General features: G+C 52.9%; 1 protein-coding gene across 2 annotated transcripts in view; it reads left to right on the plus strand.

The window, feature by feature from the left end:
* Positions 1 to 1,426: 1,426 nt before the first annotated feature.
* Positions 1,427 to 19,718, plus strand: part of FKBP5 (FKBP prolyl isomerase 5) — a 22,171-nt gene continuing 3,879 nt past the window's right edge. The window contains exons 1-10 of one of the 2 annotated variants that reach the window (XM_040085875.1): positions 1,427 to 1,550; positions 8,488 to 8,564; positions 11,072 to 11,189; positions 12,051 to 12,195; positions 12,420 to 12,562; positions 13,490 to 13,604; positions 16,718 to 16,874; positions 17,310 to 17,400; positions 18,199 to 18,282; positions 18,707 to 18,892. In XM_040085875.1, coding sequence (XP_039941809.1) covers positions 8,554 to 8,564; positions 11,072 to 11,189; positions 12,051 to 12,195; positions 12,420 to 12,562; positions 13,490 to 13,604; positions 16,718 to 16,874; positions 17,310 to 17,400; positions 18,199 to 18,282; positions 18,707 to 18,892 — 1,050 coding nt within the window. In that variant the 5' untranslated portion in view covers positions 1,427 to 1,550; positions 8,488 to 8,553. Of the gene's footprint in view, positions 1,551 to 8,465; positions 8,565 to 11,071; positions 11,190 to 12,050; positions 12,196 to 12,419; positions 12,563 to 13,489; positions 13,605 to 16,717; positions 16,875 to 17,309; positions 17,401 to 18,198; positions 18,283 to 18,706; positions 18,893 to 19,718 lie in introns of both variants that reach the window. The other variant, XM_058423522.1, reaches the window with a different exon arrangement.

Here is a 19,718-nt window from a genome sequence, read left to right on the forward strand (position 1 = left end):
AAGGAGGGTGCAGGCTGGGGGCTGCAGACACTCACTACAGCACAAACCTGGTCAAAAAATGACCACTTTATAAAAACACTCAGAGATGGCTCAATTTAAATTTGCCCCCCTCCCCATTTTTTTTTTTTTTTTTTTTTTTTCCCTCTCTTGGCTCAGGCTCTGCAGTAATGAGCAGTGATGAGGTGTTAATTACAAAAACACCGATTTCTAATCCAAGGGGGAAGGAGGTGGGGGGTATATTTTGAGGCAGATTTGACAAAAATCTTATTTCCTTCATCCCCAACTGGAAGATTTCTGCGTGTTCCAGCAGCCGCTGTGTCCTCCAAAGCCACATCTCTCTGTGGCAATTCGTCACTCTGCAGCGCGGTGTTTCCTGTAACACCCGGAGGAGCTGGGAGGGAGCTGGGGGGAACGAGGGCACCTCCGGGGCACCTCGGGGCTGGGGTATCCTTGCGGGGGTCGCACGAAGCCGAGAGTTTGGGGACAGTCCGGTGGCTGAGGAGCACTGCATGTGGCAGCGGTGCTCCCGCATGGAGCTGACCCCCACAGAGCATTGGAAGGGGTCAAACACCCCGGGGCACTTCCCGGCTCCGGGCTGTCCCCCTGTCCCTGTCTCTGTCCCCGTCCCCCTGTTCCTGTCCCCCTATCCCTGTCCCCGTCCCCTGTCTGTCCCCTGTCCCCCCATCCCCCTCTCTCTGTCCCCTGTCCCCCTGTCCCCGTCCCTGTTCCTCTGTCCCCCTCTCCCCCGTCCCCGTCTGTGTCCCCCTGTCCCCCTGTCTCTGTCTCCCTGTCCCTGTTCCCCTGTCCCCTTTCCCTGTCCCCGTCCCTCTGTCCCCCTGTCCCTGTCTCTGTCCCCCTGTCCCCCGTCCCCGTCTGTGTCCCCCTCTCCCTGTCTCTGTCCCCATGTCCCCCTCTCCCTCTGTCCCCCTCTCCCTCTGTCCCCCTCTGCCTCTGTCCCTCTGTCTCTCTGTCCCTCTGTCTCTCTCTCCCTCTGTCCCTCTGTCCCTGTCCCTCTGTCTCTCTCCCCCCCTGTCCCTCTGTCCCTGTCCCTCTGTCTCTCTCCCCCCCTGTCCCTCTGTCCCTGTCTCTCTCTCTCCCCCTGTCCCTGTCCCTCTGTCTCTCTCTCCCCCTGTCCCTGTCCCCCTGTCCCTCTGTCCCCCTGTCCCCCTGTCTCTGTCTCTCTCTCCCTGTCCCTCTGTCCCTCTCTCCCTCTGTCCCCGGCCCCGCCGCTGCCACCCGGGCGACCGCTCACCCGGGGGCGGGCACAGCGCTCTCATTTGCATATCGCCGGGGCCGCAGCCAATGGAAAGGCGGGACGTGAGACTGGCGGGCGGCAGGGCCAATGAGCAGCGCGCGGGGCGGGGCCGGGGCGCGGGGCGGGGCGGCCCGGCCGGGCGGGCGCGCGGGGCCACTCGGAGCCGGGCGGCGGCGGCGACAGCGGCGACAGCGGCAGCGACAGGTGGGAGCCGCGGGCCCGGGGTGCCCTGGGCGCGGCCGTGCGGTCCCGCGGGAGCCTGCGTGCGGCCGGAGGAGTGCGCTGCGGGAGGGGGGTGAGTACCCTGGGGAAGGGTGGGGCTGGGGGGGGACCCCGCCTGGGGGGGACCGGTGGGGGACATCGGCGTCCCGTGTGGGGCTGGGGAGCTGGGGAAGGGGATGGTGACCTCCGGGGTGAGGATAGGAGCGGGGTTGCTGCCCCACGGAGCCCCCCCCAGTGATGCCGGGAGCGGTTCCCGCAGCGCTGCCCGAGCGGAGCTGGAGGCACTGGGATGCCCCGGTTCACCCCGGGACGCTCCGGTACTCCCGGGACGCTCCGGTACTCCCGGGACGTTCCGGTACACCCCGGGATGTTCCGGTACACCCCGAATGTTCCGGTACACCCCGGGATGCTCCGGTACACCCGGGACGCTCCGGTACTCCCGGGATGTTCCGGTACACCCGGGACGCTCCGGTACACCCCGGGACGCTCCGGTTCACCCTGGGATGTTCTGGTACACCCGGGACGCTCCGGTACACCCCGGGTTGCTCCGGTACACCCGGGACGCTCCGATTCACCCCGGGACCCTCCGGTATACCCGGGATGTTCCGGTACACCCCGGGACGCACCGGTTCACCCCGGAACCCTCCGGTTCACCCCGGGACGCTCTGGTACTCCCGGGACTCTCTGGTACACTTCGGGATGTTCCGGTACACCCCGGGACTCTCCGGTACACCCCGGCACTCTTCCGTTCACCCCGGGACTCTCCGGTACACCCGGGACGCTCCGGTACACCCGGGACGCTCCGGTATACCCGGGATGTTCCGGTACACCCCGGGACGCTCCGATACACCCCGGCACTCTCCGTTCACCCCGGGATGTTCCGGTACACTCCGGGACGCTCCGGTACTCCCGGGACGCTCCGGTATACCCGGGATGTTCCGGTACACCCCGGGACTCTCCGGTACACACCAGGAGGTTCCGGTACTCCCGGGACGCTCCGGTACACCCGGGATGCTGCTCGTCGCAGGCGATTTTTGTTTTCCCCGCTTCACCTCCCCGTCCGAGGCTCCCGAAACGTTTCTTTCACCGAGCCCGCAGGGTGTGTGCATCACTATACAGAGCCTTGGGCAGCAGGTAGAAGTGGTTGCACAGGTAAAAGTGGTTTGGTTTTTTTTTTTTTTTATTTTTTTTTTAAGTTTCTGCGATTTTTCTCCTCCTCTCCGGGCATAAAAACTCTTCCAGAGCTTCTGTTTTTTAAAATGCACGTTCGAGTGAGCTTGCTCTTCCCAGGAAGCTGTATTTTACACAATGGGCTGTAGGAACTCGTGGGAGATGTGTCTGTCATCGGTGTGTCCCCAGGCTGCAGCTTCCAGCTGAGGCTCCAACGCTGCACTGTATTTCTGTCCCCACCGGTGCAAATAAAAGTACCCTTAAAAATAAAACATAATGGAAAAAAAATAAAAAAAGAAAGCCAGGAGCTGATACTTTATGGTTTTAAAGGTGGACATTTTATATTTTTAACGGCAGCTGCTTTATGGCTTTAGTGTCTCACCTTAATGAGCTGTTAAACCTGAGGGGGATATGAGGACATCACTGGGGTATCAAAGCCAACCTGGGAACTGGCACTAAAAGTTAAAAAAAGCACAGATTGCTCCTTCCTTTAAAACATGAGAAATCTGCCTCCCTCCTGCCTCCTCCCCTGTCCTGTTGGGGAGAAAAAAATCATTAAATCCGTCTGGCAGAGCCTGTAGCTGGCTTTTATGGGCTCTTTCCAAAGGTGCTGTGAGTTTGATTTGGGTGCCAGTGCTGCAGCTCAGAGGTACTTGGGTTGTGTTCCCAGCCTGCTCCCCTGGAAATGGGACAACATTTCTGGGGAAAGGACAGAAACATCCCTGACAGAGAGGGAACAACGTCCACGACCTCCTGGGGGTAAACCAGGAGTGTGGAGCTAAGCAGGAATCCAAATGGTGCAGGAGTTTTGCAGCACAGAGGTGGGATGGAGGGGTCCTGGGTGCATTGCTGGTCCTTGAAGGGGTGCTGGTCCTCATCCCCAGCGTGGTGGGTGATGGCAGCACCCTGAGGGGTGCAGGAGGACGAGGCAAGGGTGTGATGGAGCTGGGTGCTCACAGCAGCCAGGGGTGATGGTGGAGGAAGGAGCGGCCGAGGACTTTTCTGAGGGTTTGGGTGATGGAGATGGGGTTTGTGCTGTGGAAAATACGTGGTGGCGTGGAAAAAAAAACCCCAGCAGATTTCTGGGGAGTGGGTGAAGAAGTTTTCTCCTCTGCAGAAAAGCACAGGGAGGGGTGGGTGATAGCCCCTGGCCTCGCTGGTGGCTCTGGGCCTGGGGGATGGAGGGGTCCAGCGGGGAAGGTTGGCACGGTACAGGCTGCTCGTGGTGCCCATCCTGCTCAAGAAACTATCTTTTCTTGTTTAGTTGATTGTTTTTTTAAGAATAAATGCAGATAACCTCATCTTCCCAAGGCTGTGTTTGCCCAGCACACACTTCAGTCATGTCGAGGTCCTTTCCCAGCACTGTCAGAGCAGCTTCCTGTTGGGACAAGCCAAAAAAATAAGGGCAATTCCTGAGCAAAAAGCAAAGTGCAACCCTCAGGAACGTCACTGCTGTGTAGTTACGTGCGTTTTAATTAATTACCTGCTTGCAGAAGGAGAAAGTTTTCTGGGAGGTTTGAGATGCTTGGCACCAAGGTGTCCTCGGGCTGGCTGCAGCTCCCAGGCTGGCTCAGGGGAAAAATATTTTGTAAACGGTTTGAAAAAAATAGTTTGTCCTCAGTTATTTCTCGTTTTATACTATTTTATATCAATTTTTATTTTATAGTCACTCTCGGGTACATGGATTTATAGGAAGCTGTTGCAGCCCCTTGAGGGAGCTGTGAAGCTCCTACTGATCTTGTGCACAGAACAGGGAAATAGATATTACTTAGCAAGGATTTTTTTATTATTATTTTAATGCTCTGTGCTTGTGGGTGTGCAGAAGTGGCCACGAGTGCTCTGCCGTACAAGTTGTTCATGTATCTTGTTTGTCATGGAGCTGACAGGCTTTTTCCAGAACCAGTAATTGTGATCAGTAAGGATTTCTGATTTTGCAAGCGAGTGCGCTGGAAAATTAGGAAAATAATAGTAAAGTAACTGTCAGGAGTGAAGAGTTGGGACGGTGGGTGACTGCAGTTAAATCGTCTTCTACCTGCAGCGTCCCATCTTTGTAAATAGCGGTGTTGCTCTTAGATGGAAAAATATCCTCATTTCAAGTGCTTTTTGATTCACATTAAACGTAACCACGTAATAAAAAGAGCCCTGGGAGGCACTGCCTGGCAAAGAGCGTCACTCCTAGGGTGTGACACCGTCCCAAAAAGGAGCCCAGGTGGGCTCAGCCTCCCTCCCCTCCCCAGGCGATGCACACCAGTGTGTGTGTGTGTGTGTCAGTGCCTGTTGTCACCGCTGTGCTGGCAGGCTCGGGGTGACCTGCTGGTGCTGCAGCATTGTCCCCAAAGGCGGTGTCCTCTGCCCCTCGTGCTCCTCACAGCGTCCCCAGCCGTGGCAGTGCCACCCCGGTCCCCTCCTGCAGTTTGTCCTCTTGGGATGCTTCTCCAAGAAATCCTCATTAGGCACCGGAGCAGGCCGGCGTTTCAATGGGGATTGCCCGAAATAATCCGGGTTTGCCCAGAGTAATTTGGAATTTATAGGCCCCTGGTGCAGATGGGTTTGGGTGCTGAGTTATTTCTGGGTGCCAGAGCTGCTGGCGGCAGTGCCGGATGCTGAGCTGGGGATTCCCCCCATTGGGATTCGGCTCTGGGATGCTCCAGGTGCTGCCGAGCCCTCGTGTGTGGGGATAAATCATCAAACACAGCATTCCCACTGCCAGGGGTCACCTGGCTGCAAGCTGCTTGGGGAAAACCCCGAATCTGTTGCGAGCAGCGAGATGCTTTTAGAAACGAAGAAAAAAATAAATTAAATAAATCCAAATTTAATTGCCACGCTTATTCCGGAGAAAAGGCTAAATTAAAGCAGAATTGGCAAACAAGGAGCTTCTTGTTTATCCCCATTTTGTATTTATTTTAATCTCCCCCCAAGCTGTCACTTGAAATTCAATTTGCTCAGCACTGGTGGAGCTGCTGCCAGGAGGCTGCTCCGTGGAGGGCTTGGGCTTCACTTGGTGTGCTGGATGGGGAGGGAAACTTCACATTTAACAGCCAGAGGTGGAATATTTCATTCCAAAAAACCAGACCGGTCTGTTCTCCCTGGTTGTTTTGACCAGGGGAGAAGACACGACTGAAAGGAGCCCGCTCATTTTTGGTGGCAGAAAACCCAGTGAGAGGGTGCCAAGGAGTGGGTAGTGGGATGTCAAGTACTTTCTCACATTTTACAGATGGTTTATATAACCTGCTTGGCTATATTATTATATTTTTTTTTTTTCTTGTCCAGTTACATAATCCCGATTTATGAAAGCTTTAGGAAGTTGCATTCCCCACTGTTACCTGTTTCTGTATTATGGCCTCTGAGCTGCTTGGGGTGCTTGGCCTCCCTGCCAGGCATCTCCCAAGAAGCTCAGGCTGGTGTGCAACAGCTGTTTATACACTCATTATTACTATATTTCTTTAATTATTTTGCTTTAGCCATCATCACAAGCTGTGTCAGCCTCTCAGGAGCAGGATGGGTGCAGGCTGGTGCAGAGCAAAGACTTTGGGCATTCCTGGTTTTTCTGGTGTTTTGAGGATCTGTTCTCGTGGCGGAGACTTGCTGTGATTTTTGTGGTGGAAGCAGCTGAAATCCCTGCTGGGGCCAGGGGTGGCTTCGGGGGCAGGTAGGAAAGGAGCAGCAGAGCATCTCTGTGTGAAATCCTCAGCTCATCCTGCCCCTGGCACCTTCTGTCCTGGGGACAGCAGCCATCCATAAATGTCCGTGGAGTTTGCTTTCTCCAGTGTGTCTGTCCTTCAGAACAAGGGAGGGAGGAAAGAAAATGCTGCTTTTTCCTTGATTCCCTTTCACATGAAATCTGAGGGTGTCGTGTCTCTGGGTACCCACTCGGGGGGAGATGGACCACAGGCTGCTCACAAGAGAGTTCAGAAGAGCTTTATCCCTCCGATTTATTTATTTTTTAATTTTGAAGTGGCCTGGGAAAACCACCAAGCGAGCATTACCTTGCTAGAAAACCAGCAGAAGAGGGAGCTTATTTTTAATGGGTTTGTGTTGTAAACTGGGGGGATAAGACCACTCCTCTCTGAATGTCTTTTGTGTGTTGCTGGCACGGGCCTGTTCGCCTCACTCCGGGGGATGCAGAGAGACTGAACCCATATTTATGTTTATTCTGGGATATTTATTCTGGCAGGGTCAGTGACCCACCCTGCTCACTTGTCCCTCTCCCTGCAGCTGAGGAACAGCCTCTTACTCCACATATTTTAAAAAAACCCAATAAATTAGTTATGACTTGAACCTTAAATAAAACCATTTCAGAAGCTTAAAAATATTAACTAGGCAGAACGACGAAGCCAGGGCGATGGGAACATCCACCGCTGTATTTAAGCGAGCTGCGCGCAGTAGTTTTCTTTTTCACTTCGTTATCCACTTAATCGTTTTCAAACCTTCCCCTGTTGCTGTTTTTGTGGTGAGAGGCAGATTCCTCCTGGTCCTTGGGAGGTGGCTGGGGGCTTCATCCCTCTCTGGAGTGTCCCCATGGCGTGGGTGGCACTGGTGGATACCAGGGTCCCCACGGTGCCCATCCCAGCGCAGGGACTGGCCGTGGACAAAGGAAACCAGGGATTGTGCTTCGGTCCCTGCTGGATCAGGGCTCACCCTTGGGTGCCACGGGGGCTTCTCAAGGTGCTGGGCAATTCAAGCAGCTCTGTTTGCATTTTGGTTTGGACAGAAGGTGCCGTGCCGGGCCCGCCGGGGCGTTGGCCGCTCGCACAACGGGCGCGCTCGGGAGTGAGTTGATCCAGTTTCTTGCTAAGGAGTTCTTAGCTGGTGAACAATGGTTCCAATTTTATGGCTTCCCTGTTTATTTTGAAGGAGGGGGAGAAAGTCAAGTGGCCAGGAGTAAAAAAAAAAAATAATAATAATAAAAAAATTAATTGTGACGTATGAGTGCGAGAAATGGCACTCAGTGTCTGGGTATGTCCTTATGTGTTGGGATGCAGCTGAGGATTATGTGGAGCTGCTTGTCCATCTCAGGACGGTCATATTTCGTTAGAAATCTCTATTTTAACTCATTACCATCACCTTCCTTGGTGCCTGCTCAGCAGGCTGGCCCTGAGGTGTCTTGAAACACCCTCATCCAGCAGAAATCACTGCTCTGCTCTTCCCTCTCCTGCTGCACAGGCACAGCTTGCTCAGCAAGAAGGGATTTTATTAGAAGAAAGTAGTTCTTGTGATGGAAGGGGAAGCAATCCACTGTGGGACAGTGAGATTAGCTGCTGCGCTAATTGGGTTATTCTTCGTTATCAGCCTGTGCTGGAGGATGCGTGTGCAGCCCTGCCCAGCTCCAGGGGCTGGGATCTGGGTGATGATCACCGGGATCCAGGGCCCCACATCCCCCTGCTGTGCTTTCAGATTTGTTGTTTTTAAGCCTGACCTTTGCGTTTTCAAGAAACTCCCTCCTGTGTTGCAATCCGAGGCTTTTAGGGCTGGTGTGGTGCCGTGGAAGTGAAAGTGCTTTGTGCTAAGTGGGGCTTAAGAAACAAACCCCAGAGCAGCCAGTTCTTATTTTTTCATCCTGTTCATTTTCATCCCAGCGAAACAATTGTGCAGGATATAGCCTTGATTTGTTATTTTGTTTTTTAAAGCTGATGGTAAGATGCTGTTTTGTGGAAACAGCGAGTCCAAACAGGTTTTGACCATAGTCTTCATCACCCCTCTCTGACTGTGGTGGAGCATGATCTGTGGCTCAAAACTGCTCAGTTCTCCCTTCTTCTGAAATCCTGAACGTTTTAGAATAAAGCACATGTGGTTTTTTAATGTTTTTTTTTTCCTTTTTGTCCTCCCTCTCTTCTAACCAGGAATTTCCCTGCTGTGTCTCTGGGCCTGGACTCTCCCTGCACCTTCAGACCTTCTCCAACGATCGCATGGTGGCAAGGTGAGACCCCCCCCAAACCCTGCCCAGCCTTTTTTTCCCCGTCCCTTTCCCCTCCTGCGAGCCTCTGGGAGGGATCTGCAACATGAAGTTTCCATTTGGAGCTGGCAAATTCCCGGTATGCCGATTTCTAGGAAACGTGGCTGGGGATCGTGTGGTTGGTGAAACCTTAGCATGTGTGATACCTGTCTGTCCTCAGCCCAGGGTCAGACATCTGCATCCCATTCTCCCCTCTGGATTTTCACCTATTCCTGGGTGCTGGGAGACAGCAACACCCGCGTGGGGAGGGGATTGTAAAATGGAAAGGTTTGTTCTTATTGATTTCTGTGCTTCTCCGACCCACCCGTGTTTATATCCCAGGGAAACGGAGCGGTGTGGATGTTCAGGGGAGGGAGGATGCTTTATCCTGCCTTCATTTACTGACCTACAGCATTAATCCTGTGGGTGGTAGCAGCAACGGGAAAGCAGGATCTGCTTGGGGTGTCAGAAACACCCAGGGGCTTTTGCACAGAGTAATTAATTAATGCCCTCCCTCTACCCAGAGTACACAAACAAAAAGATTCAGGCTCTGACACCACCAGCAAGCTCACTGTGCTCGGTGACATCCCTGCCTGCTCGCTATTTAAACCTCGGGGAGTAGCAGATTTTATTTTTTTTTTTTTTCCCCCTCTCTACAACTGTTTGTTTCAAATTAATTGGGGTTTTGGCCGCTGGCCAACCTCCTCCCGTCGCTCCAAATGGGAGATAAGTGGGAGCAGCGCACTCTTTTCTCTAACCTAGTTGGAGCCGTTTTTGCTGGACGGAGGAGGCGTGAGCTCTTTCATAACGTGGGCCACATCTTTAATAGCTGGGTCTTGAGGGCTCCATCCCTCCCACCGCTGCTGACGCAGAGCCTCTCCCCTCCCGCCCGCCTTGGCCAGCTTCCCTGGATGACTCCTCTAATTGCTTACGTCGAAAAATAATGAGAAGGATGCGTAGGGTGTATTTTTAGATGTCTCTTGGTGGGATTTAGCAAGCGGCGAGCCGGAGCCAGCACCTCCCAGTCCGTCTCCTGCATCCCAGCGGTGGCTCCTTGGTGGACCTGGGGGGGTTCTGTCCTGGGAGGTGGAGGTTCTTGGGCAAGCTTCCCTGATTTTTGGGCTTCTCATGGCGCTTTTTGGATGATGTGTCCCTGGTGCTGCACAGGATCTGTGCTGGGAAGCCCCGAGCTGGTGCATGGGATGGGCACCACCAGCTCCTGACTCCTCTCCAGGAGAAAGCCTCTCCACCAGGTTGTGGTGGCTTGGAGACCATCCCAGCACCCAAATCACTGAATCATGGAATGGCTGGCATTGGAAAATGAAACGTTTCCTTTAAAGGAAACTTTAAAGGCTGTCTAGTGCAGCACCCCCCCACCATGAGCAGGAACACCTTCCACTTGACCAGGTTGCTCAGGGCTCTGTCCAAACTCACCCAAATATTCCCAGGAATGGGGCATCCATCACCCTTTTGGGTAACCAGTGCTCCACCACCCACATCATCCAACATTTCTTTCAGAGTAACCCATGGTGCGTTTTCCAATGAATACCTGTGAGATAATGGGTCTCACCACATGTTGCTTTGCTTTTTAAACTCTTTATTTAAAAAGATGTCCCCACCTGAAACCCCAGCGGCTCAGAGGGAAGGGAGCAGACGCAGAATCCCATTAAATATCACCCCAAAGACTGTGATAATTGAGCCTTGCAACAAGTAGTTCCCTTATTTTTCTCTTTGCTTCTTCCATTTCAGGGCTCTTTGTGTCTGGGTGGCTTCCTGTGCTGGGGGGGCCGGGCTCCACTCCTTCCCTTTCCACCCGGGTGCGAGGAAAGCAATTCTTCTTGCAGCGCGACTTATCTGTGCTCGGAGCTGAAAACATCCTTTCTTTGCCCTTTTTGAATCCCCCCAAATGAATGATTCCTCCTGCTGGTTAACATCAGCTTCCACGCTGAAGACTGTGGGAAAGTTTTGCAATTAGAGTGGCTTTAATAGATCTGGTTTATGTCTTAAAAAAAAAAAAAAACCCATCGCTTTCTAATTCTCCGTCACATGTTTCCTTGATGATGTGTCGCCCAGCAGTGCAGCTACCAAAATAGCCCCATGGTCTGAAGGAAATCATCAGGAAATATGTTTTTGAAACTGTAGGCAATTTTTTTTTTTTTATTTTTTTTTTGCACCGGGAGCCATTGGAAAAAGTCTGTGTTCAATGGAAAACGTGGCTTTTCTGGCACCTTGGCTGCTCATGTGGTGACATTTGGGAGCGCAGTGCTCCAGCAGTTTGCCCAAAAACCCCCCAGTTCCTTAGATTCTTGCTGTGAGTTTTCTCTTTATCCACCCAAATAGCTGGGATTCTTTTGGTGTTGGGCTTGCTTTAACTTTTTGGGGAGAATGCTTGCTTGTGCATTGTCTTTCCATGCAGGGTGACAAACCCTTTCCTCTTCCACCACCTCCCGTGGTCCTGCCAGGCTGACGGGGTGTGTGCTGTGTCCCCCCAGGTCCAAGGAGACCATGACCACTGATGAGGCCACCAAGAGTGAAGGGGAGGTGCAGGCAGCAGCTCTGGCCGAGCGAGGGGAGGACATCACACCGTCCAAGGACCGAGGGGTTCTGAAGGTAAAGGGCTTCTGCCTTCCTGCACTTTGGGGCGCACGCTCACCTCGCTGGGCTGCATCCCCAGCCCTCAGGGTCACAGCTCCAGGGCTGTAGGATTGACTTCTTTCCTTTGAAAGGCAAAGGGGCTGAGTGTTTCTTGGAGTAAAGGAGGATGGAGTGGTGGTTGAGGCTGGTGGGCCCAGGCTGCTCCGTGAATTTCGCTGCTATTGTGTTCCTAATCAGATTATTAGCTGTAAATCCGCAAAGCATTTCTGTGTGTGACTCACAGACATTAGAAAGAGCACATTAGTGAGGTCACCCAGTCTGCTCCACAGCCCCTTTTTCATATTCAAGGCCGTTTCTGGATAGTTCTGCTCCTCAGCACTCGCACTTCTCCACTTGAATAGGACCTTTCCTCCAAGAATAGCATCCTCCCCTGCTCCATCCTCAGCTCGAGAACTGCTTGTTCCCGGCTGCAGCGTTCAGAAAAAAGTGTTGACAAGGAGTGAGTAGTGAACTGACACACCCCTGTGAGTAAAATGTGTACGGGCAGAGAGCGAGCGGAGCTGCGTTCGCTGCAGGTCTGGAGCCGCGGTGTTCATCCACCCAGTGCGGACTGGTCTCTGCTCCCAGCCCTGGCCAGCTCTGTTGCTGGGGCTCCAGTTTGAGATTTGTTTTTAGCAGCTGATGAAGGGCAAATTTAGGGGAAAATAATGGCTCCCCCCCCGAGCCTTGCTGTTATTTAGGGCAGCACTGGGGTGTGTATGCAGGTGTATAAATACATTTTAATGTAAATGCACAGTGTGTGTATCTCTCTCCCCTCCATATTCACCCTTTGCTCTCTCGTGGCCCCAGCTCACGGGTGGTTTCTCTCTCTCTCAGATCATTAAACGAGCTGGGAGTGAGGACGAGTCTCCCATGATCGGAGACAAGGTTTATGTGCACTACAAAGGGAAACTGGCCAACGGGAAAAAATTTGACTCCAGCCGCGATCGGAACGAGCCCTTCATCTTCAGCCTGGGCAAGGGTGAGCTGGTGCAGGGCTGCTCCAGGGGCTGGCGCAGGGTGGGATCGCCCTGGGGCAGGGGCATCAGCTGGCCCTGTGGCAGGAGGGCTGGACAGAGTCAGCCCTGCCTTGAGTGACCTGTGAACCTGCGGGGTTTTTGGGTGCCGTCCTTGCCACGGCCGGGCTGGCTTTTGATCCTGGGCTGCTGGTTGCTCCCCCGTGCCTGACATCTGCCTTTCTCCTAGGTCAGGTAATCAAGGCCTGGGACATTGGGGTGGCCACCATGAAGAAGGGAGAGATCTGCTACTTGCTCTGCAAACCCGAGTACGCCTACGGCTCTGCTGGCAGCGCCCCCAAAATCCCCTCCAATGCCACCCTCTTTTTCGAGGCAAGTAATGCTGGTGAGCTGGGGCGTGCTCGAGCAAGCTGGCTCCCTTTCTGCCTTGCCAGCCAGCTCAGAAATAAAAATGTAAAAATTATTATTATTAATAATAATAATAAATAAAAAGAAAAATAAAATAAAGCAAAGTTTAAAAAAAAAAAAAAGTAATATTACAAAGCCCAAACAACAAAAAAACACCACCCCCAAAAAAACCCAGCCCAGCTTGGATTCCTGAAACGTGTCCCTCTGCTCCAGGAACCGCTGCCAGGGCTTTCTCAGAAATGTGTGTCTGAGCTGGAAGGCTGGGACTGAAACCCCGGCTCAGGGGAGTCCTGCTGCCGGGGCGGGGAGTGGGCAGATTCCTGGTTTCAACATGCTCATGGCAAGGAGAAAGCAGCTGGGAAATGCCTCCAGGTGCTAAAAATCCATTGGTGCCGAGGGGTGGTAGGAAAATTAAGTTTTTGGCACAGAAGGCTCCCTGGGCAGGGCTCCCTGGGACACGGCAGGAGGAGGGAGTCTGTCCTGAATTAAGGCTCAGGTTTTCCAAGTCGAGTGTGGACTAAGCTGAGGGTCAGAGCTGGTCCCATCAGAGGATGAAGGGGAAGCTCCTGCCCATGCTGTGGGACTTTCACAGCATCTTCCAGCAGCAGCTCTGCTGTACCCTTACAGGTTCAATAAACTTATTTTTGCTGTTACTTTGCGTTATGCTTCAGGTACTGGATGTGTCCCAGTTTCTAATAAATCCCCTGTATAATGCTGTGGTTTGGATCTGGGTTTTATGGGCAACTTGTGCTCGTCAGCTGAACGGAGAATTAGCTGGCTTGGTTCTCCAGCCAGGGGATGAACTGCTGCTTTGTGGCTCTCCTGTTGTTTTTCTCTTCTCCTTTCCCCCTCCCTACTCTCTGCCCACTTTTTCTTTATTATTTTTTTTAGGTCGAGCTGCTTGACTTCAAAGGCGAGGACTTGTTTGAGGACGGAGGGATAATCCGGAGGATCAAGAAGAAGGGAGAAGGTTACTCCAACCCCAATGAAGGTGCTACCGTGGAGAGTGAGTGCTGGTCCCTTGTGGGGCACCTGGAGGGATCAGCCCGTGCTGAGCTGATCCCTGCCGAGGAGCTGCTGGCAGTGCGCAGGCTGAAGGTGGCCGTGCACCCTGGTGGGATGCAGTTACACCATCCAGAGGCCAGGGGAGCGCCTGGGGGTGCTGCTCTGGGCTCTCCTTGGGGTGGCTCTGCCAGAGGTGCTGCCCTGCAGGGCTGGCTGGAAAACCAGCAAGCTCAGGAAAACCCCGGAGCTGCTCAGGCAGCGGCTGTGGGGAGGGTGGAAGGAGCAAACCCCCGTGGGGTTTCAGGGCTCTGTCGTCTCCCTCGACCCTTCTGCATCCCAGTGCAGTGCCCAGGGTGCTCTGGGATCTGCCAAAACCCCTGCCTCTGCCTTGCCTCCATCAGTTGCCAGCCCTTCCTCCCTCGACACTTGCTGAGTATTTTGGACACTCAGCAGCTTCTTTGGTCTCCCCATTCCAATGCTGATGGTGTTTTTGGGGGGTCTCATCTCTTACAGAATGGGGCTTTTTCCTTCCCTTATGGCCACCGGGCTGCTGATGGTGGGGGAAGGAAATTATTCCAAGGGGTTGGTCTCAGCTGACACGGGAGGATGAGGAGCTCACATCCCATTGGGCTCTCCCTCTTCTGCTCCCATTTCTGGAGCAGATATTTCATGGGGCAGGACAGGGGAAGGCAGACTGGGCTTTGGGGCTTTTTCCTTCCCAAGAACCTCTCAGACACACACACACAGCTCGCTCCATATGGGAGGCATTTTACTTTCTTTTCTTAATTCCAGAGCTCCTGTACACAAAAATCCTAAAGTCCCTTTAGCGACTGAGAAATTGAATCTGAGCTGTGGGAGCTTATAAAGCTCGCGGCTTTCAGTGGCTGGTTCTTCTAACGAGGCTTTCTTTTAGGAAAAAATGAGATTTTTGACTCAGATTCTGCTGTCTGAGTGGTGCTCACTGTGCTGGGGGTGGCACAGCAGCTGTGGGGACACAGCAGTCCACCCTGGGGCAGGGCTGTGCTGGTTCACCTCAGCTTTTGGGAGGCGTTGGAATTAGGCTGGAAGAAACCACGCTTCCAGGAGCAAGTACCTCCAGGGTTTTTATAGGCTTTAAGTTTTACAGACCCTAAATCCCAGTTCTGGTCCCTGAAACCTGTGCTGCAGTTGAAATCTGGCATTCCAGCTTTTGTTACATCCTTCCCCCCCCCACCACCCCTCCTCCTTCTCCGTTTTTAATCTGAGTACAAATTGCTGTCAGCACATCAAGTTCGTGTGCCAGCCGCACTCAGTACACTCTGTTCTCAGCTCTTCAAAAACAAAATCGCTGCAGGCACTGAGAGAACAATAAGTCAGAGCTGCAACCGGAGTGATGTTCCTTCAGTGACTTTTTTTTCTCTGTAATCCAAGAGCGGCTGAACCAGCTGACCCACTCCTGGAAACCCAAGCGGAGATTTTCCCCCCGGTGCTCGGTGTATTTTCTGCGCAATTAAAACAGAGCAGAGCTATCCTTGGAAGGAAGGATCACAACAGCCCCCTGTGCATCCTGTTTTAAAGTGGATCCTCCCGTCACCACCGCATCCAGCAGGGGATGTGGGACCTGGGGGAGCTCTAGTGCTGCTTTTGGGGTCAGGGATTATGGATCTGTGCCCTCTAGGAACGTGCAGGGGGATGCAGGGTGCTGTGTTTTAGCCAGAGTTTTCCACATTTTCTGTGCCTAAAAAAACCCCAGCCAGCGTGGGTTTGGGTAGTGCAAAAGCAGAGGTTGTCCCCGGAGGAGCTGGATTTGGGTTTTGTCCTCGTCCCGAGCTGGGTGAGCTCACAGCAGCCTGACCACCGAGGTCACTGTGCACCAGTGATGGATGCAGGATGTGTCCCAGGGAGCTGGCAAGCACCTGAGCATCCTCTGCTCGAGTCCCAGCATGGCTTCGGTGGCAGGAGGAGGTGACAAGGCAGAGCCTGGTGTCCTGCCCCTGCAGTGAGGAGCCCATCCTTGGGTTCTCTCCTGCCCTTGGAATGGGGGCTGGCAGGTCTGGCTTGGTCCATGCCTCTCATCCTGAGGACTTCTGTAGATCCCAGGGCAGGGGATGGACACAGAGTTCCTTCAGCCCAGGCTGCAGCTGTCCCGTGCAGAGCCCAGACCCTCACGGCTCTTTCTGGTGCCCTGCTTGTCCTGCCCCCAGCTGCCACCACAGCAGGATGCTCAGTGCCCTGCAGCACCTCAGGTTGCGTTCTGTTCCCCTCAAGCAAAGGTAAAGATCATGTCTTTGCAGGCTGCAAAACCTTTAGGCACAGTTGTGATTTTTTCCTCATACAAAGCCTTTTTTTCCTTGTTGTTTGTTTTGGCTTTTTTTGTTTTGGTTTTTTTTTTTAAACAGTATGTAAGAGTTCCTTGTGAAATTGCTTTTACTTGATGCCTGCCTGCATGTGTGCATGCCTTTTACCCTGCAAGCAGAATGCAAAGGCTGTAAAAGTGTCCCCAAAGCCTGGAACGTCTTCAGGTTGGAATAAACAAAGAATAATCTTGCTGTGGAAAGCCAGCCAGGAGTGCCAGGTGGTGAATGTGCCAGGTACCCAGTGTCCGCTCTGCCTGCGCTTCTGCCAGCGTCTGGGGCTGGAACAGCACGGCTCCTGGTTGAAGATTAAAAAAAAAAAAAAAAAAAAAAAAAAAAAAAAAAAAAGTTTATCTTGTACTTTGAGTTCTCAGAGTCGGGAGAACACGGCCTTGTTTTCGAGGCAGGAGTCAAGGCAGTATAGCACAGTATAGAAGATTTGTAATCACCGTGATAAACTCTGCGTGGCGCCGTGCCAGGAGCAATATCCAGTTCCAGTAAGACTTGACTCGTGCACTTGAGTACGAGGGGAACATATTAGTCACGATGTTTATCTGTTGTTTAGTCCTTGGTTAGACGAGATATGCCTCCCTTGCTTTTCAGCAATGTTCCCAAGCCCCCCCCATCCCTCCTGTCCGGTCCTGGGTCTTCCCTCTTCCAGGCTCTGCTGACTTTTGGGAGAAATGCTTTACAAAACGCTTTCTAAGGCACTTTGGAGGCCACCTTCCTCCCAGGTTTGGGTGATTCTGCCTGCCATCCTGCCTCTCTCGCCCCTCTGCAGTTCACCTGGAGGGATTCTGTGGCGGCCGCAGGTTCGACTGCAAGGATGTGAAATTCGTCGTGGGCGAAGGGGAGGACCACGACATCCCCATCGGCATCGACAAGGCCCTGGAGAAGATGCAGAGGGGAGAGCACTGCATCCTCTACCTCAGCCCACGGTGAGGAACATCTCCGCTGGGATGCTGGGTGGGTCTCAGCCTCCAGCCCTTGTGGGAGATGGTGATCCTGCAAATAGCTCTCTGCAGGAGAGTGACCAGCAGCATGTAAACAGGAATATTGAGATGCTTTAAAAAAAGAAACAGGTGAAAGAGCTTTACCCAAGTGCTGTGTCTGAGGTGAAAATGTCTTCACCCCTGGAAATGACCAGAGGCTTGTGCATAAACGTGGCTTTGATGCAGCCAGAAGGGATTTGATTCCCAATTTATGCACTGTACATCCACAGGGACCTTTGCTCATGGACGCTAACATCACCCTGTCCCCAAAATGTTAGAGAACTGTGAGTGGCAACCTAACTGTGCATTTATGGGCAAGCCCTGCTGAAAATAAGATTTTTTTTCTCCCCCCTTCTCTGCGTGCCTCCTCCTGCCCCGCAGGTACGGCTTTGGCGAGGCGGGGAAGCCGAAATACGGCATCCAGGGGAACGCGGAGCTGGTGTACGAGGTGACCCTGAAGAGCTTCGAGAAGGTGAGGGCAGAGGTGCTGCAGTCTCCCTGGGTTACAGGAATGTCAGGGCCTGTGTAGGCTCCAGCCTTTGTCCCTGGCGTGGCTGCAGCCCAACCCCTGCTGAAGTGGACACGTCACCGAGGAGCTTCGTGTTCTTAGTTTGTTCTTCTCTGTTGGTTTGTTTTATTCTTGTGGCTGAGGGCCAAGGCTGGGTGTCTTATTTGTTCCTAACCTTGTCCTTTTGTACTTTCTTTTTATTATAAATTTTTTTCTTGTTTTTTTTCCCTTTTCCCCCCTCTCCATTTTTTTTCCTCCCTTTCCCCTCTTTTTCTCTTCTTTTCTCCTCTTTCCTCTTTTTTCTCCTTTTTTTCTCAATATTTATCTCCTTTTTCTCCATTTTTTCTCCATTTTTTCTCCTTTTTCTCCTTTTTCCCATTTCCCTCCTTTTTCTCTCATTTTTTCTTCTTTTCCTTTGATTTCATTCCCCTTTTCCTCCTTTTTTTCCTCCTTTTTTTTTTTTTTTTTTTTCCCCCCTTGAGCTGCACAGATAAAAGCTGGCACATCCAGCTTGGCTGTGCCCATGAGAAGGCTGGGGACGGCATACAGGAGAAGTCCATGGGATTTTCACATCCTTGGATGTGTCTCCTGCCCGTGCCATCACTCTGGCCAAAGCAGGGGCAGGACCTGTCTCCAGGCTCTGTGGTGCAGCCCTGATGAGCCCTGAGGTGTGACCACGCCGTCCCAGAGAGTGGCATGGTCCTGCTGGGGCAGGGGAGGCTGCTCTGCTCCGCTGGGAGTGCTCCAAGTGTTCCTTTGCAGGCCAAGGAGTCGTGGGAGATGGACACCAAGGAGAAGCTGGAGCAGGCAGCCGTGGTCAAGGAGAAGGGCACGATGTACTTCAAGGTTTGTGATCGTGGAGGTGGCAGAGGAGGGGAGCTGGGACTGGATTTGGTGTCAGAGAAGCCATGTGCTCCCAGACAGGGCTGGGGAGGGAGAGTCCTGCCCTCCCTCTGCCTTCTTCTCGCTCCTTGATGCTCCCCGAGATATCTCATCCTTCCCCAGCACTGCCTTGGCTCTGTGTGCTCCCTGCAGGGCAGGACAGCAGATCAAACCCTTCCCAGCGCCGAGGGGCTTCGCATTCCCCTCCCCAGCTGGAGCATCCCAGCTCCCCACTGTTCTGACTCAGCTTTTCCCAAACCTGCTGCTTCTGTAGGAGCTGGGATCCCCCTCCTTTCCTGTATTTATTGAACACCCCACATTCCACCTTCACCTGCTCACGGGACACTCCAGGGACAGACTGAACCTCATTTTTTCTTGCTCCTCTCAGGAAGGCAAGTACCTGCAGGCAGTGATTCAGTATGGGAAGATTGTGTCCTGGCTGGAAATGGAGTATGGCTTGTCTGAGATGGAGTCTAAAGCCTCTGACTCCTTCCTGCTGGCCGCCTTCCTCAACCTGGCCATGTGCTACCTGAAGCTGCGGGAGTACGCCAAGGCTGTCGAGTGCTGTGACAAGGTAGAGCTGCGCCGAGGCCCTCACACCTGGGCCACCAGAAGCTGAGGCCAGACAGAGTTAGGAGAATAAAAAGCAGTTCTGTTTGTTGAAGGGCCTTCAGGTATATTTCGGGCAGATGAAGCCTCCCAGGGGTGATACCCCAAAAAATGGATGGCGGGTCACGAGTTTTCACACTTTTATCAGTTTGGTCCTTTTGCATATCGGGGGTTAATCTTCCAATTACAGCTTCAGGTAATGAAGTAATTTACCCCAAGTTTCCTCCCCCTCAACTCATTTTTGTTTACATCTCTCGGGGCCTGAGACTGTGAGGTGCCCCTGATTCCCAGGCCTGGAGAGGAATTGTTCTGTCAAAATGGGGAAGCAGCAGCTCACACTGTGTATGGAGTTCAGAGTTATACACTAAAGAACTGCAGGATTACAAATATATGAAAAATATAAAAATATGAGCCTGGGGGTTGGAGCATCCTCTATTCCTGCGTGTTCTCGTTGGGAGTTTGGTGGTTTTTTTTTTTTAAATTCCTTGTCTTACAAGAAGGAATTTCCGAACAGCAGTGGGATGTTGGCTTCCCTTCTGCCCCTGGAGGTCCCTGTGGATGCTGAGTTCTCAGAGGCTGCAGGGCCATGAGGGCTTTAGGGGTTCAAAATCCACCTGGGCATGCTTTTACAGCTGCTTTTCTTCCAAAGCCAGATCCATGTGAATGGATCTGTGCAGGCTGAGGAGCTTGGGAGGCTCTTTGGGTCTGCCCAGGCTGGGGCTGGGCGCTGAGCTCTGCTCCGGGTGTGACACAGGCAAGCTCTGTGGAGCTGCAGCAGGTCTCCACGCCCA

The sequence above is a fragment of the Hirundo rustica genome, chromosome 24, assembly GCF_015227805.2.
Source record: "Hirundo rustica isolate bHirRus1 chromosome 24, bHirRus1.pri.v3, whole genome shotgun sequence".
Taxonomy (NCBI): Eukaryota; Metazoa; Chordata; class Aves; order Passeriformes; family Hirundinidae; genus Hirundo; species Hirundo rustica.